Consider the following 17,021-nt stretch of genomic DNA (forward strand, 5'->3'; position numbering starts at 1 on the left):
AAAGATATAGGGATGATGACGATGTGCGCCATCTGATTGGTTAAAAGAGAACTATTCCCCGGGCATAGTTCTGCGTGTGCATTGTTCCCAGCGTAAAATGATATTACGCACACGTTAATATTTTCGTGTGTTAAAAATCGATGCTTTTAACCAACCAGATGACAAGAATCTTAAGATTTGGTATAAAACAAATATTGACTGCTTATTATTCGGGGCATGGTTAAAATTATAGGCCTGCGGTGATCTCAAAACCATGACTATGCCAGTGTTGTAGGTCTCGAGACCAGGTCTCGGTCTCGAGACCATCTCAAGACCTGGTTTTGCAGTGTCTCAGTCTCGGATGTCAAGGTCTCGGTCTCGGAACTCAAAAGTCTCGGTCTCTAAACATTTTTTAGTTCGAGACCTGTCGAGACCTGAAGAAAAAGATATGATTTTCTGTTGTTGTTCATCACTTATTCCTTACCCTAAATTTCAAGGAATGTTGAAGAAATTGTTAAGAATAAAGATATAAATACTGAAATCATTTTTATGATATTTAAATGGAGTTATAAATGAATCATAAGTCAGCATGTTCGGATATGAGCTTCCAATTTCAGTTCATGATTAAACATAGGTGGGCAGGTGGAGGAAGGGGGGACACGTTCCCACTAAACTTTTGTAAGGGGGAACATCCTCCACAAAAGCATAATAGAAGAACAAATAAAACAATAGTTGCCCTGCGCAGTGTGCATCTTCTTTTCAGCACAAACAACACTGTGTTGTGGGCCCATATATGGTAAAATACACTTTCATTTGGGTTCAAAAAAGTCCAAAATTGCTTCGCGTGCGCTAAAACGTCCCGGTATAACCGGAACAAAATATCTCGTCCCAAACCCCTTCCCTCAATTCTAATGCTTCCGCCGCCATTCTGATTAACCCGGGTACTCAGTGCAAATGGTCATATGGGCGATATGCCGCGCATTATTATGTTTTGATGGATCCAAGTTGTGATAATATTGGATCCAAAACATAATAATGATAAAATTTGATGCTTTACGCCCAATATTTACTGGTCTCGCTATGAGTTGTAAAATATTGGACTCGACTACGTCTCGTCCAATATGTTAAAACTCATAGCTCATCCAATAAATATGGGCTCAACCGATCCAATTTTATATCAAACATGGGTAGCATTTTCAGCCTTTTGGTATATCGATGACCCATTTTTCTTGGCCAAATTTGGTATATGGATGGGTTCTTTTTTTTAAATTGTCTAAATTTTTGCGGAAAATAGACCAAATTTTGCCTCCACTATAGCCAACATTTTTGAAATTTTCCCAAATTTGGTGGAAAAATTGTACAAATTAAGAGTTGTGTTAAATTTGGGTCCAAATTTTCTTGAAAAATCGGTACATTGATGGGTCCCCTACCCCTACCCAAACCAAACTTGAGTATCCCTGGGATTATAAACCAAGGTCTCGGTCTCGGAAGGGATGGTCTTGGTCTCGGAAGGTTTGGTCTCGATCTCGGACAGGCAGGTCTTGGCCTCGGTCTCGGACATAGAGGTCTTGACTACAACACTGGACTACCCCTCGGCTACACCGCGGACCTATAATTTAAAACCATGCCCCTCAGTCATAGCAGTCAATATTTGTATATTATTTTGAATGCTTTACAATTTAGCATGGTGACACAGGGTCATACAAACCCTCACAAAGGACTTAGTTACCTGCTGCTCTGAACACAACATCTTTCACATCAACAAAGCTTTGTCAAATGTAAAAGTGGTGACACATTCAGCATTCCCTACACTACACAATTTCTGTAGCCGATCATTCCAAAAACCACCTTCTTGGCATACAGGCTGTCTGAGGTCTTGCTTGTGATACACACCGCCACAGATCATGTAAAAATTGCGTTCAATACGGAAGGCTTGAGTATTGATACTTCTTGGAATGGAATCTTGCGCCTGTCTTTGATCGGCATTACTTATACATCTCATGTTGTTGTAATCAATAATCACCTCAGAAAGGCCGAAAGGCATGCCAGAACTACCACCACCTACAACTCGATAGCATTTTCCATTCTGGACTACCAACCCCGAGCTGCAGCTCCTCCAGGGTGGACGCTGATTTCTTGTTGCACCTAGGTTGAGGCGGTAACCATAATTTCCTAGATGATGCCATGTATTCATGGCAGGATAATACATCATTACATTGAAAAAAAGAATGTCATCATTAGCATCACCTACTTGTAGTTTACGTTCACCGAACACAAGAATCTTGCCTTCGTAAGCAACAGCAGAATTTGGCCACACCCTACATACTGGATGAGGCATGGGTGGTATCTCGCGCCATATATCTTCTTTGATGGAGTAAACCTCGCATTTTTTCATGCTCTCCTCATCTTCTCCACAAAATCCACCAATGGCATAGATGTGATCATCACCAAGAGGTACCAAACAACACCTACCTCGTCTCTGTGTCATGGGGGCCAGTGATTTCCACCTTTTGTTTATTACATCTAATGACACAAAATTGGGAATTCCATGTAAATTCCTTGATTCCTGCGGTGCCCAGCCACGGGCTACATACAGTTCATGATTTGCAACCACACAGCTATCTAATTCATTGGTATATTCCTTTCTTGGCAATTGTGGATATTTGGACAAATTCGTCCAGCAGTTTTCTTTAGCATCAAAGAAACACCCATGACGAACATTAAAGATTGCCTATACAGTTAGAAAAGAAAGAAAACAGAAATAACTCAATGAAATGAATATATCATAAGGCCAAAAAAATATTGTTGTGTTGCCCTCAAGTGGGAAAATGGGAAAGTTGGGTCGGACGGTCGGATTTCTTTTATTTTTTTTTTTTTCAAACCTTCAGTTGTTTCAAAATCCCATCAAATATTAAATAATGCTTCTTCAATTAGGAAACATTTGTAAATTTTGACTTCTGGATACCTGCTAGACATCAAATAAAGACTAGTCTTTCAATAAGATATTAATTTTAAGTGAAAATCATTGGATTTTTTGAACAAATCTGTAAAAATCATCATTCCAAATAAAAATAAAAATGCCGACCCTGATTTTTTAGGATTTAGGGTCGGGCGGTTGAGGGCAACACAACAATTTTTTTTTTGCCTAATCATGGGGTTATCAATCAAAAATAAAAGTGCTACACATGCTCATTAATGAACCCTCAAAACACAGTAACATAACATGCCTTAAGCAGTGTTAAATGGCATAACTGCAAATACCCTGTAAATTTCCCTCTAAATGGTGTAACACCAATTGGCATAAACACAGGGCTGCCAACTCTCAAGCATTCGCATACCAAGGTAGTAAAATCTGACACAGGGCTGCCAACTCTCAAGCATTTGCATGCCAAGGTAGCAAAATCTGACACAGGGCTGTCAACTCTCAAGCATTCGCATGCCAAGGTAGCAAAATCTGACACAGGGCTGCCAACTCTGCAAGCATTCGCATACCAAGGTAGTAAAATCTCACACATTGTCAAGATTTTGTCCCTACCCCACCCCACTTTTTAGATTCTCGAGTGCCGTGGCGAAAAAATGATTACAAATTTTAATCGCCAAACAATTATTTATGTTCCAGTACGGCCATTGACAATATCTCACTCCATGCAATTTCTAAAAGTTGACAGCCCTGGCCCTTTTTAACTGCTTATTAACACAGATGCTTGGCACTTAAAGGAGTATTTCGTGATCCTAGCATCCTCTTTTTATGACATTTTTCAATTTTCAGTACATATCCACGAAAAAAGCATATTCCCAAAATTTCAGTTGATTCCGATATTGCATTTGCGAGTTATGCATGATTATGTGTATTACACTGCTCCATAGACAATACGTTGTAATTTCGTTCTGGTGCAACAGAACGAAATTCAAATTTCACGATATCTTTGCTAAACGAATTAATCTGCAAGAAATATTTTGTACATAAACATTATGTAGCCAGAGGTTTCCAGTGATATAAACATCTCAACTTTTTTTGAGAAAAGTGGGGGGATGAGGCTGTGGATCACGAAGTGCCCCTTTAATGATTAAACTGTGATTTATAATATGGTGTCTGCCTGCTTTGTCAAATATGCAAGGTTCGATACGTCAAATATGAAATAAGGTTAGCCATGGTTACGAGCAGGGTTTTCTTTAAGCATTTTGCTGAAGGGGTATTTTCAATTTTTTTTCCTCTGAAGGGGTCCAAAACATTGCCCAAGACATTTTTAAAAGGAATTACCATTTATGTAAGCAATTTCACTGAATAAGGTGCATGAATCACATAAAATGATACTATTATCATAATAAAAAGGGTAAATTTCTTTGTCTTTTTGACAATATACAAATGATTCAATGCTTATAGATGAAGACCCCCCATGCCATCACCCCCAAATAAAAATGGAACCAAGTTTGCTTTGGGTAGGGATGTCATGTGTCACTGTGAATTCGAAAGTGGAATCATCAATATACCATTGTTTCAAGAAATTTGGACCCATCGATATACCAATATTCGAAATTTAACAAAAACTGTCCTAATTTTAATACACATTTTAGGGAAATCTCATTTACTTTGACTACAGTGAGGCAAAATTGGGCTATTTCCAAAAAAATTGAGAAAATAAATGCACAATATCAGGTGTTGCTATATTCAAATCATGCAATATTTGAACGCGTATGTTTTCAAGATTTTGTACGCGTTGGACTTTTGACTTTGGATTTGAATCTGTAAAGTACGTGAACACGTAAGTATGTGAACGTGTAAGTATGTGTGATTTGTGTTTTAAAGTAAACCCTGGTTACGGTAAAAAATATGATATGGTTATAATTCGCTATGTTATATTTGGTATAGCAAACCTTATTTTTGACAACCGAAAATACAATACACTTACCGTGACAGTTGATCTGGTTTGAAATAAAGTAGGATGTGATATGCTCACAGGTATGTCATCTGGCTTCTTGTTATCAAGTAGTTGCATCACTCTGACAACCATCTGCCGACATTCTGGGATGGAATTTAACTCCGGTGACTCTAGAAAGGTCACAGTAATGTGCCCTGATGGAACTGCTCCAAGGCGGATGCTTTGAAACAGTAGTGGTGCAAACTCTTTGCGCGCTTCCCAGTCATGCTTGAGCCATGCAACTATGATGTCAAACACCTTTAAAAGTAAATGATCAATTATTAAGAATGCAAGCATGTAATAATAAAACCAACAATGTTTGATAATAAAAGACGCATAAGACGCAGGCCAAAACAAATGTTGTGATATTTTAAAATGTGCTTTTTCCAATCATTCAGTGTTTACATGTGAAAGCCACATCTTGTATCTGGTCATTTTCACAGTAAAGGGTGTAACTTTTGATTTTTAGGGTCAAAATTTCAAACCACTTAAATATGTTTCTGTTTACTGAAATCATGCATAGAAGCAACTTAAAATTCCAGTAAAATAATGTTTTAAGGCTTAAACCTTTTGATTTCTAAAAAAAAAAATTGACATTTCCATAACATTTTGGTTAAAATCTAAGAAAAAATGTATTTTACATAACCTCAGAAAATTAGGACATGAAAGCTGGAATACATGTGAAATCCCATTCCAAAGTAAGTCAACAGATATAAGTTAAATTTTATACCATGTTTTGCTATGTTTGTAATTGCAGTTTTGAAAATTTTTAACATCAAGTGTCATTTACAATGGAAATTTCCAAACCTTAAACATATTTTTTAAGTTTTAATTGGGTTCCTAAAATAATTTGAATGTCTAACTTCATGTACAAATACTACTTGATGAAAGGAACCTCCCAGCCAAGTTTCACAGAAATTGGAGTTATTTTTAGAATTGGCAATTCAAGCGATTTGTGTTTCGGAGGCTTCAGTTAACAACACAGGTGATCATTAAATAAAATATTTGGATAACTACTACAAGTTGAAATAAAAAAATAGGTAAAAAATATCACAATTACCAATTTTCATGCTTTGCTTCTAAGTATTGAATTTCAGTTGTGACAAAAATTAAATTATCACAGCAAGTCATTTTTTTTTTGTTTCGAGGCTTCATGTTAACAATTGTTAAACATTGCAGAAGTAGTTTTTTTGAAAACAACAGTGTTGGGATCATCTACATGTAAGCTGTTATTTTCTTGTGTGTATTGAATCAATGATTCTATGCGGCAGATATTGTAGATTTATCACATGTTAATTTTTTCACCCATTTGTTAAGTATGGTGTTTTTTGCATGTGAAGCCTCCGAAACAGGCTTTTTTGGATATCAGTATATTTTTCAAACATTAACCATAATGTCAATTTTTTTTAAAATTTATGACATTCTGCACATATCAAGTAATAATTACAATGCAGATATCAGTATGAAACACACCAATTTACATGTAGATATGCATATAGATGATAATTAATCTTATTGTTGTTTCGGAGGCTTCATTTGTTTCGGAGGCTTCAATTGTTAACGGAAAGTTTGTATTGGGTCCCATTTTCAAAGCGGTGATATACATCTCCATCTCCACGATTTAAAAATATGTGACTTGAGGATCTACTTTGCTACATTTTGATAAATAGATTGGATGAGCTCTTTTATTTATATTTGCACAAGCTTGCTGAACAGTTTGTTTCGGAGGCTTCAAAAAGTTAACGGAAAAACGGCTCTTTGAAGTCAAGATTTTATAAAATTTTTAAAGCTTGCAAATCGACTAATTTTTGTTACGCATTTCAAGTTAAGATAACAACTGTTATGAATCAAGAAGAAGTGAAGAAATAACCAAGAATTATGAACCAAAGCTACACCCACAAAGTTTGTTAACAATTGTTAACGGAAAATGAAGCCTCGAAACAACAAATATCGAAGTCCGGTTCTCAAAAATACAGGGCTGTTCACAATTAAATCTAATGTGGCAGTGTTTACTGAACATATGACTGTACTTTCAGGATAAGAAAAATTATCCATGAACTAACTGAAGAAAACACAGGGTTTTACAAAAATGTTACTGTTTTTTATAGTTTTTCAAAATGGCAATATTAAGTACATTTAAGCCTGCTAAAACTGAACGCAGTAACTCCCAAAGCTGATTATGCTACCCAAGGTAGCTGCTAACTAGATGACTTATGTGGCCAAAAATCATGGAATTCTGTGGCTTTACTAGAACACTACGGATTAAAATGTTAAAAATCCAAAGTTACACCCTTTACCGTGAAAATGACCATCTATCATTTGCAAAAAATGAAGTGTCTACCCGAGCTCACAAAACTATTTTGAAGATATGATCTCGAATGTATAGGCACAGGCTTCATGTCTCCATCCCTGGATCAATTTTTCTATTTATCAAATGTTTCTATTTTAAAAAATCAAAAATCGGAATATATTTTGCAATAAGTGATACATGTAATGAATTGTTTAGGAAAGTGCCTGAGAATATCAAAACTTTTTTTTATATTTTTACGTAGGTAAAAACCTACCAAATTGTTAAAATATTATTCTTTATTATTCCGAGATATAATTTCCATTCAGATACATGTCTCACTTTTTACACAAAAGGTTCGATTTCCAAAAATACACAAATATAAAAACATAATTGAATTGATCTCAATGTGTATCAACAAAGGCAAGGGACTGGTATATTGATATGCATGAGCAAACTGCACACAACCACTAAACTGTTCAATAGCCTTATTGTGATGTGGCGGGAGTTTTAAAATCACAGGCCCTGAACAAAATATGATGCGTGCGCAATACTGCCAGGCAAAAAACAATGGAAATTATGATGATGCGTGTGTGCATACTGGCAGGCAATGACGTCAGAAGTCAACTCATCTACATATGGCCAATTCCACTGTTACGGACGTTACAGATACATGCAACTTGCAACTTTTAAGTGAATAGCACACATGTTTGCTGTTAGGATAACACTTTATTTCTTAGTATGCTATGAGTACACACTCTAATGTTCAATATAATGAAGCAATTTTGTTTTGGCTTTCTTTGTTAATTAGCTACAGAAATTAGAAAGCGAAGCGTTACGGACGTTACGCGAAAGTGCCTGCCTTTTTGACAGATGGTACATATCCTTAAATCTCCATTCAATTCTGTGTTTTATTTTTTTCTGTTAACTATATTGAGCAAGCCCTGACTCCATTCTATGTAAACATGAAAAGTAAGTTTGAAATTAATACTCCTGTATCGTCCTACACTGTTGAATTAGTGTTACGGTCGTTACATTTGATCTCAAATGTAACGTCCGTAACGTTTTTCATAACGAAAAAAAACTTTCAAGGTGCTTCCTCAGATTTTTTTTCTTTACTATCTTGAAGTAGGTGTGCATCAATCTATGGAGGCATATGATTAGCAAGTTTGAAATAAATGCTCCTTGTTTGAGCAATAATGTTCTAAAATTTTGTTACGGACGTTACAAAAGGCACTTTTGGCATGGAATTGGCCATATATTCAACAGTCTAGTTTGAATTGATTTCTAATCAAAATCCGGGATCAAAATGAAGCTAAATCTGCCAAAATCCCATACTTGCAAACTAGAACTCAAAACGGGCACAAAAAAAATCTATGAATACACTTTTCCCAAATTTGTGAAGAAAATTTTGACTAATCCTAACACTATCCATTCTATAAACCAGTTTTCTGAAATGTAAACACATAGTTAATCCTCATTGCCTGAAATGCTACCCGAATCTGCCACAAAAACCTATCACGGTGCCCACCTTTCTGTTGCGCATGAAATTTATCATGGTGGTATAATTTACATTGTATTTACATTGTCAGTGAATAATATTATGAATATTGTGGCCAATGATGTGAACACACAGGCACCAATGGCAGATTTGAAGTTTTCACTTAAAAGTGTTAAATTGTGACATATGTTGAAAATGATCCACTCTGTTGATACAGTACCCCTGCTTTTCCCCTAGCTATATATGCCAATGGGTTTAACTTCCAATAACCCAGTATTCAATAACATCTTATCTCTTACCTTCTTCTCATCCATAACATTGAAGTCCTTGTGGCCCAATGTCTCCACAATCAATTCACTGGTCATGCATTGGAGAAAATCATCAGAGCCATCAAAGTTCTCAGCCAGATACTGACTACCTCTAATCTTCAACTTGGGTAGCTCAAATACGTCACTTTCGGACATCATTTGCAGCACTTCTTTCATATTACAGCGATCAAAATTTTGCAGTAAGGTATCTTGGCATTTTGCAACAACCTGGTTAAACTGGAGGTAATGAGCCATTTTCAAGACATCCATGATGGTGGTGATCTCACTGGGAGAAATATTCAGTTTCCCTGAATATGAGAAATCAAGCAGAATCTGGAAGGCCTCTGGTTTGCCTGAGATACTAACTTCAGATGCATGACTTTCTTGAAATCCTGATGTAAACATGGTGTGGAAGAAGTCGCTGCTTGAAGCAAGGACTGCCTTATGAGCTTCGAATGATGTGTCGCCAACTTTAATGGTGATGTCACAGAAGGTGCTGGTTTGTTGAAGTCTGTGAAGACCCTCACATACTTTCAGGACATGGTCGAGTAACCAGCGAGTCTCAGTATCCATATCATTATTCAACCATCTTGGACCGGGGTCTTGCTCTGTGTCATTGATATTCTGCATTTTGTCATCTGTAGAAAATTAACAATAATGATTGAAACAGCTTGAATGCGGGCTTGAATGAAAGCAAAGGTTTATGAAGTTTCTATCCTTGTTTTGACTAGAAGTTAAAAAGTCACTATAATTTTTATAAATGCTAGTAATGTAGTTAGGCCTACATTGTTTTGTATATTCCAGATGTCTGAGGATATTGCTAATTTTTTCCACAAGTGAAACGTCTCCATCTGACTCAGTACAGTACAGCAACAGTGGCGTGCCGAACAAGGGGGGCATGACAACTCAAAAAAAAAGAAGAGAAATATTTCTTGTCCTTAGTACTGTTAAATATAGGCCCTACACACATTCAATAAAAACCAGATTTGGGTATCTGGCTTTAATTGTTCTAAAGCTGATATCAAGAAAGCTCGGAGTGTACAAATGTAAATGAGCGGCATGTATTTGTAGGGATGAGCCACTGGCTTAATTTTTAGCTGAAATCAAGAAAGCTGCACAAAGTGCACCAGTCAAAGTCGTACAGTCACTTTGACTTGTTACCTTTTCTGGCCTGATCAGTTATAAGCTATACAGCTTCTTGCTACTTTTAGTAAAGAAGCGTACAACTTCTTGCGAGGCTAGTATAATCTGAGACGAATAGGTATATACCTATTCATCTCAGATTATAATAAAATTCATTTTACCTTGACAGTCATGGGGGTCGTTTAGAATAATGAGTCCAATTATAGGGTAGAGTGGCAAAAAATGGAAAACACAGAAATTCACGGAAAACATGTTTTTTCCTTGAGAATAATAAAAAAGAAGAAAAAATCTTGAGATTTGAGGTTAGAATAATGAAAATGAAGCCCATCTTCAAAGGCTTAAGGCCAGAGTAATGGAAGACACATTCGTCCACTCCCGAATTTGAGATTTCTTGATATTTATCAACACTAAGATGTATTCTTTCACTTGAAACTGATAAAATACAACTTTCTAATATTTACTCGTATTTTTGCTTGATTTGTTTCACTCTTTTCAACTTTAAAAAGTCACATGGCTCAAGCTTAGTAAATTGGCGGGAAATAATGAGTCAGAAATGCGCGAATGCGAAATATCGTGATTACGCGCGTGATTCTTGCTGCGTCACGCGACGCAACTCTGCGCGTATGCCAAACGCAGTCAAGACGCATTCGGTATGTTGTTCACGCCAGCAAATGTGGTGTAAACAAAACAAAAATTTGCAGTCAAAATGCCACTTAGATTTTTTAATTATTTTGAATTTTGGCGGACTGAAAGCAGACATTATAGATTTATTGGTGCAAAGAAATGCATATTTAGACCATACACCAGATACAGCTTTTACAAGTGTGAAAGTCTTACCGTTTTAAAATATAAGGACGTTTTGTGCATAATTTTGACATTTTTTTACTAAAACATTGATTTCTCAGAGTTCACTTTTGACAATATTGCACGATTTTTGTGACAAGATAACTCGCAAAATATGCAAGCAATTTAAGCAAAAGGTAAACTTTTTGCACTATCATTTAGAGTACATCAAAGCCTAGGGAAGGTTTTCTCATTTTTTCAAAATATTTGTTTTAAATAAAAATATACACCATTATGTGCAATTTTTAGCTTAATAGAGTGACAAAATGGCTTTTTTCACATGTTTTTTTCTATATTTCAAAAAAAGAGGCAAATTTCAAAAAAATAAAAAAAAGTTCCCTAAGTTCATGTCTCATCTTCATGAAAAGCTAACTGAATTATTTTTACTCCGAACGGATTTTTTTCTATGTTGTCACAAAAAATTGGGGTAAAAAAGTGAATTTTTGTGATTTTTTCATTAACTCGAGATTTTGGAACAAATCTGACGTCACCATGGGATTCCTTGACTCATTTCTTTTCCAAAAATGTATAGTTTTATATACTTTAGACATACAATTCAGAAATAATGATGCCCGAAAAGGTCCATGTTCTCTCCCATTACACTGGCCTTAAAACAACTAAGAAGATAATGGAAGTAACTTCTTTTTACCCCGAATGTGAACACGGAATTGAAATTACATCACGGACCTAAATAGAATCACGGAATTTAGTATTTAAAACCACGCACGCAAAATCACGGTGTTTTAAATCACGCAAAACTTGCCACTCTATAATAGGGACCCCAGCCCCCCAACTTTTAAACACAAAAGTTGGTAACCGTAAGAGTTACCAAATAGCGCAGAAAATGGTTTTTTTTAAACCAGTAGCGAGTAGTTTCTAATTTTGATGTTTGGAGATACAAGGTTTTGTACAATACGTATAATAACATTCCTTTAGATATTGGTTGAAATGTGTAATGACAAAACCTGGTAACTTTGTACTTTATCTTATCTTATCCTTTATATTAGATGAGGTTTTGTCAATTCAATTTTGAAAATCAGGTTACTGTGGGATTATTGCTGCAGATAGACAAACAAGGTTTTGCCAGAATAAAGCCTGGCTTGTTTAAAAGTAAGCTACAAAATCCCATCAAAATGTGAGAAACGAGAGCGACGATTATGTGCAACCATTTTTCTATAGAAATAAGATTGACCCACTTAGACGTAATGAGCTCGAAGCTGATGTAGATCAATATTTTAGGCCATATTTTTTTAAGACTTTGGAATGATTTATGAAATCTTTCATACAAATAAATAAGTTTTAGAGAACAAGGATCACTTCCAAGTCTTTTTGTGGTCTTGGGGATTTATTCCTAACAATCTCACATTTGAAAAAAGGGCCCCATCCTTTCTTCGAGCATTGTTGGAAAACTACTGACAATGCTTAATTTTGCATTGAGAGAAAAAAAAAACACCCTCCCTCATCAATTCATGAAAATCCTTATATATTTTAAATATATTATTATAAGTATGCTTGAGTTCATTCTCTGCATGTCAGTTTCTGTAATTTCACCTAGTACGCCCCTCTGGAATCAAGAGTATCAAGCACATTGTAACTGTATAACCTTGAAAGTTAAACAATATACTATTAACTATTTCGCAAAGTACTTAAGCAGTGTCTGTCTGCTCTGTCAGATTATCGCGTAAAAAGAATTAGGTCATGCGATACTACGCAGCTTGACCAGCAAAAAAGGTGCCAATGTGAAGATAGGAACTCGACAACGACCCATAATAGGAGAGCGTTAACGAGTCGCACTACCCCCATCCCCTGTCTATACATGTATGTGACAAGTGTGATAATCATGATTCATTTATAGCCAATCAGAACCCCACAATCATATACGCCATAAACTGCGCCAAATTTGCAGACCGCTGAAGAACTGTTCTGCAAACTATTCTGTGAAAACAAGTCCTTGATTCGATTTGTTGTTGATGATTTCTGCCATTGGTGTTGTGTACATTTCGATCGCAAATAGTCAGTGGAATCAAACATATTTCTAATTAGTCTGTAGAGTGGAAGTAGACTTGATTTACCATTAAATTATACTGACAAACTTAAAATTAAATTCCATGGCCGAGTGTTGGTTTTTCCGAAATTGAATTTGGAGTGCACAACATCGCTATGTAGCTTCCTCTACAGCCGGTTTATGTTGTTCATAACAAACCCTGAGCCACATACAGTTTGGGCCCAAGACTAGAAATATATAGCCCAGATGTCGCACCGACAGAATTACAGACTAATAAAGACTATGTCATTAACAATTAAAGTTCTCGTGCATTGTATGCTGCGAATTCTTGCATATATTCATGAGGGTCGATCTTTTCGTGTCTAAGTTAGCTCAATCCATAAGGCGTTCGACTATGGTGCAAGAGGTTGCGGGTTCGTGGAAAAATTGATTTAGCTTAAAATTCCCCTGGACAAGGAACTTGCAGCAAAGTCCCTCAATTGTTGTTAAATGGTTTGAATGATGCGGGCCATAGTGGTCATTGATAACCTGTAAAGTGTGCTGAGGCTGGTGGATCAATGTCTATGTGCGTTGTGCCTGTGCATAGCGCACTATAAATCACTGCGCTTTTTTTTAAAACAATCATGCCAGCTTTGCGCATTTACGCTAAAGACCTAAAAATATGCGGTATGTGCGTAGCAGTTTTGCCCGTCGCATTTCATGGAACAATCGGGCCTCGACGATCATTATCTGGTGATGCTAAGACTTTTGTTTGGACACGGTCTGTTGTCTCTGGTCTTAATACCGTGCTTGAAGTTTAACATTAAAGCCATAGGCCTATATTATAACATTTGCTGAAGAGGACGCCCTCAATATTTTTCAAAATTCTTTTTTTTTTCCACAATTATATTGTACTTTATGAAACCAACATACCCTGTAAAAAGATTACCCTGTAAACTTGATTATCAAGACTCTCACTAGAGGTGCTGTAGTTTTGTCAAAATCAGAGATTTATCATTTTGAATAAAACGCAGGAACCATCATTTTGTTATTATATTATGATGGAATTATTAGTCGAACGCATACACAATGTTCATAACACAGTACATAGGGCCTACATGGTGTGTGGGACGGTGATCTACACAACAAAGGATCATACCATACACGACCGAAGGAGTGATGTATTGGAATTGGCGACATCGGTGCTGGTAGTAAATTCCAATGTCAAGTTCTTTGCTTTTGCCTTAGTTGTTCGACTCAAAAATAAAAGGGGATATATCTGACATTTTATGGAAAAGAAATGCTAATCTATTTTGTATGTAAATGTTAATTGTTATGGCTTATGTACCGGGGTACTCTACTTTAATTAGGTATGCTAGGTGAATTCAAATTTGCCATCAAACTGCATCATTTTATATATCAAATTAAAGCCCTTGAGTAAAGAAAGCCAGCACTGAAAACCTTTTGTCATAGCACTTTCCGTAGCAAAGTTACATCTAGCCAAAGATTGACTTTCATCAAAAAGATTCTGCTAGCAAAATTCCCTAAAACAGCATTACGGGGGTGTTTCTAGATCTTAGTCTCATGACGATAGCAGCTTTTTTTAATGGAACTGCTATCAAAATCCCTCTGAAATTCCATGTGCGAGTCTCTCATCACCAAAAAAAATCATATATTTGGGTAAGTGAAGTATAGACAACATATTTATGAAGGTTTCCTTGATCAAGCGGTTCTTTTAAATTTCAATGTAAATTTGTATTGCCGGTTTAGGCCAAAACTGAAAACTTTTTTGTCATAGCACTTTCCGTGGCAAAGTTACATCTTTTCAAAGATCGACTTTCATCAAAAAGATTCTGCAAGCAAAATTCCCCAAAACAGCATTTATACGGGGGTGTTTCTAGATCTTAGTCTCATGATGATAGTTACTTGAGAACTCTAGCTTCGAATTTGCACATGATAGTTACGCATTCGATGCTAGAGTACTTTACTATGGTTTTTCGGTCGGACAGCGGTGCATTTTTTTACACCGGACGTTATTTATTCTGTTAATGTTGAAATGTGGATGTTATTTCGATGAGTTAACTGCATGTATCTTTTGAGCAAGATTTGCGTATTTTGGATAGTCTAAAATTTTGCCGAAGTGTAATTTTAGCAACATTTTTGATGCATTCGCCTGTCGTGTTCGGCTGTGTTTACTTCTGAACTTCCATTGCTTTAGACGGCCGGTGTCATCATCACCATAAAAAATCATATATTTGGGTCAAGTGTAGTATAGAAAACATATTTATGTAGGTTTCCATGACCGACCTGTTCTTGAAAAAAATGGAAATTTCTATGTAAATATGTATTGTGTTTGGTCCCCGGTCTAGGCGAATTTCGCTGACAAGCAAATGTGTTTAAAACTAAGGTTTGCCTGGCATACCTACTTTAATTAGGTATGCTAGATGAATTCAAATTTGCCATCATCAAACTGCATCATTTATTTATATATCAAATTGAAGCCCTTGAGTAAACAAAGCCAAAAGTGAAAACCTTTTTTTCATAGCACTTTCCGTAGCAAAAAAAAAATCTTGTCAAAGATTGACTTTCATCAAAAAGATTCAGATAGCAAAATTCCCCAAAACGGCATTTTGGGGGTGTTTCTAGATCTTAGTCTCATTTATATGATAGCAATTTATTTTAATGGAACTGCTATCAAAATCCCTCTAATTCTAAAATCACCATAAAAAATCATATATTTGGGTCAAGTATCTAAAGTATAGAAAACATATTTATGTAGGTTTCCTTCTTCGGCCAGTTGTTTTAAATTTCTATGTTAATATGCATTGACATTGTCGGCGAATTTCGCTGACTAGCAAATGTGTTATTAAGGTTTGCCTCAGACAGGGTCTAATTCTGCATAAAACCGGGCAACGTTATTTCTATAGATCTGCTGCGGCTGCGCATTCAAATTGCATTGTATTGCATCGTAATTTCATTTGTGTCTATGCTAATTATGTTTACACAAAAATGAACTCACATGTTTTCAAGCAAATTCGCCGATAATAGGTGATCAAAAGCGATCGGAATGTTACAAAAGTACAGATCGCATTCAGCTTACTTCATATGAGATGATCTTGGGAAAAATACGGCATAATTTGTCTTGGTGTTTGCGGAATGCCATGCAGTAAAATATTAATACGTTGCGGCAATTCATGATTGACAACTAACAATCGGCGTGTCCTTTGTATCCTCCACTGTCAATTTCTTATCCACTCACTAATCCTCACAAAAGCTTTGTGTTGATTACGTAATGTGTGGAGGCAAATTGCAATAAGTACAATGAAATAATGAGTAGGCGGGCTCGAGGCGGGTTTCTTCTTCATCTTATGTAACAGTATTGTTCTCCAAAAAAACCCGGAAGCTTGTCGTTTGGAGCTCTAGCTGAAATACAGCAAGATAATGTAAGATAGTAAATGTAAACCTGTATTTTAGCTAGAGTATCTCGAGCTAGTTTGCAGCTGGGATACCTACTACAGTACAACATGTACTTTATTAATACATAAATCATCACATGTCATCATGATGAACCAAATAATTCATTAAATGCCTTAATTTGACAAGAGAGGGTCTACTTACAGAAAATGTGCCGTATGCTGATGAAAACTGACACTATGTCACAACAACGTGACGGAAGGAAAGGGCAGTTTTTTAGTGTTTTGTGGCCTAGATATTCAACAAACGTGATCAAAACTGCAACGAAACGCAGTCGAATACGCGCATGCGCAAAACAGGTACATGTAGCTACTGTTAAATACAGCCTGTCACCTATTATATTAAGGGCGCATACCAACAAAATAAAATAAAGCAAATCCAGCGCTTGCAGAGCTGGTTGATTGATTGATTGATTGATTTTATTTGGTTCCATAATACAAAATACAAAAATATATTATATAACAAGATTAAAATACATTACATATTATATGACACTTGACAAAATAAGAAATTAAAAGATATACATGTAGGCCCTACAATGTGAAGATAAAAATAAACTAGGAACCGGGATAACCCATATAAA

At 36.0% G+C, this 17,021-nt stretch overlaps 1 protein-coding gene across 1 annotated transcript; it reads right to left on the minus strand.

Annotated features, from left to right (window-relative positions):
• Positions 1–1,465: 1,465 nt before the first annotated feature.
• Positions 1,466–16,708, minus strand: LOC140142571 (kelch-like protein 15). Its single transcript, XM_072164565.1, has 4 exons — positions 16,583–16,708; positions 8,986–9,632; positions 4,890–5,156; positions 1,466–2,710 (listed from the first exon to the last, which is right to left on the minus strand). Exons 2-4 carry the CDS (start codon positions 9,622–9,624, stop codon positions 1,733–1,735), a joined length of 1,884 nt encoding a protein of 627 aa, XP_072020666.1. The 5' UTR covers positions 9,625–9,632; positions 16,583–16,708; the 3' UTR covers positions 1,466–1,732.
• Positions 16,709–17,021: the final 313 nt, after the last annotated feature.

Source organism: Amphiura filiformis, chromosome 20, assembly GCF_039555335.1.
Source record: "Amphiura filiformis chromosome 20, Afil_fr2py, whole genome shotgun sequence".
NCBI classification, from domain to species: Eukaryota; Metazoa; Echinodermata; class Ophiuroidea; order Amphilepidida; family Amphiuridae; genus Amphiura; species Amphiura filiformis.

Excerpts from the sequence above, each read along its gene's own strand:
- LOC140142571 (XM_072164565.1), bottom strand. The coding sequence starts at position 9,624 with ATGCAGAATATCAATGACACAGAGCAAGACCCCGGTCCAAGATGGTTG. Across the intron at positions 5,157-8,985 it reads ATGTTATGGATGAGAAGAAG|GTGTTTGACATCATAGTTGC; the intron begins GTAAGAGATAAG and ends TTACTTTTAAAG. Across the intron at positions 2,711-4,889 it reads AAACCAGATCAACTGTCACG|GCAATCTTTAATGTTCGTCA; the intron begins GTAAGTGTATTG and ends CTAACTGTATAG.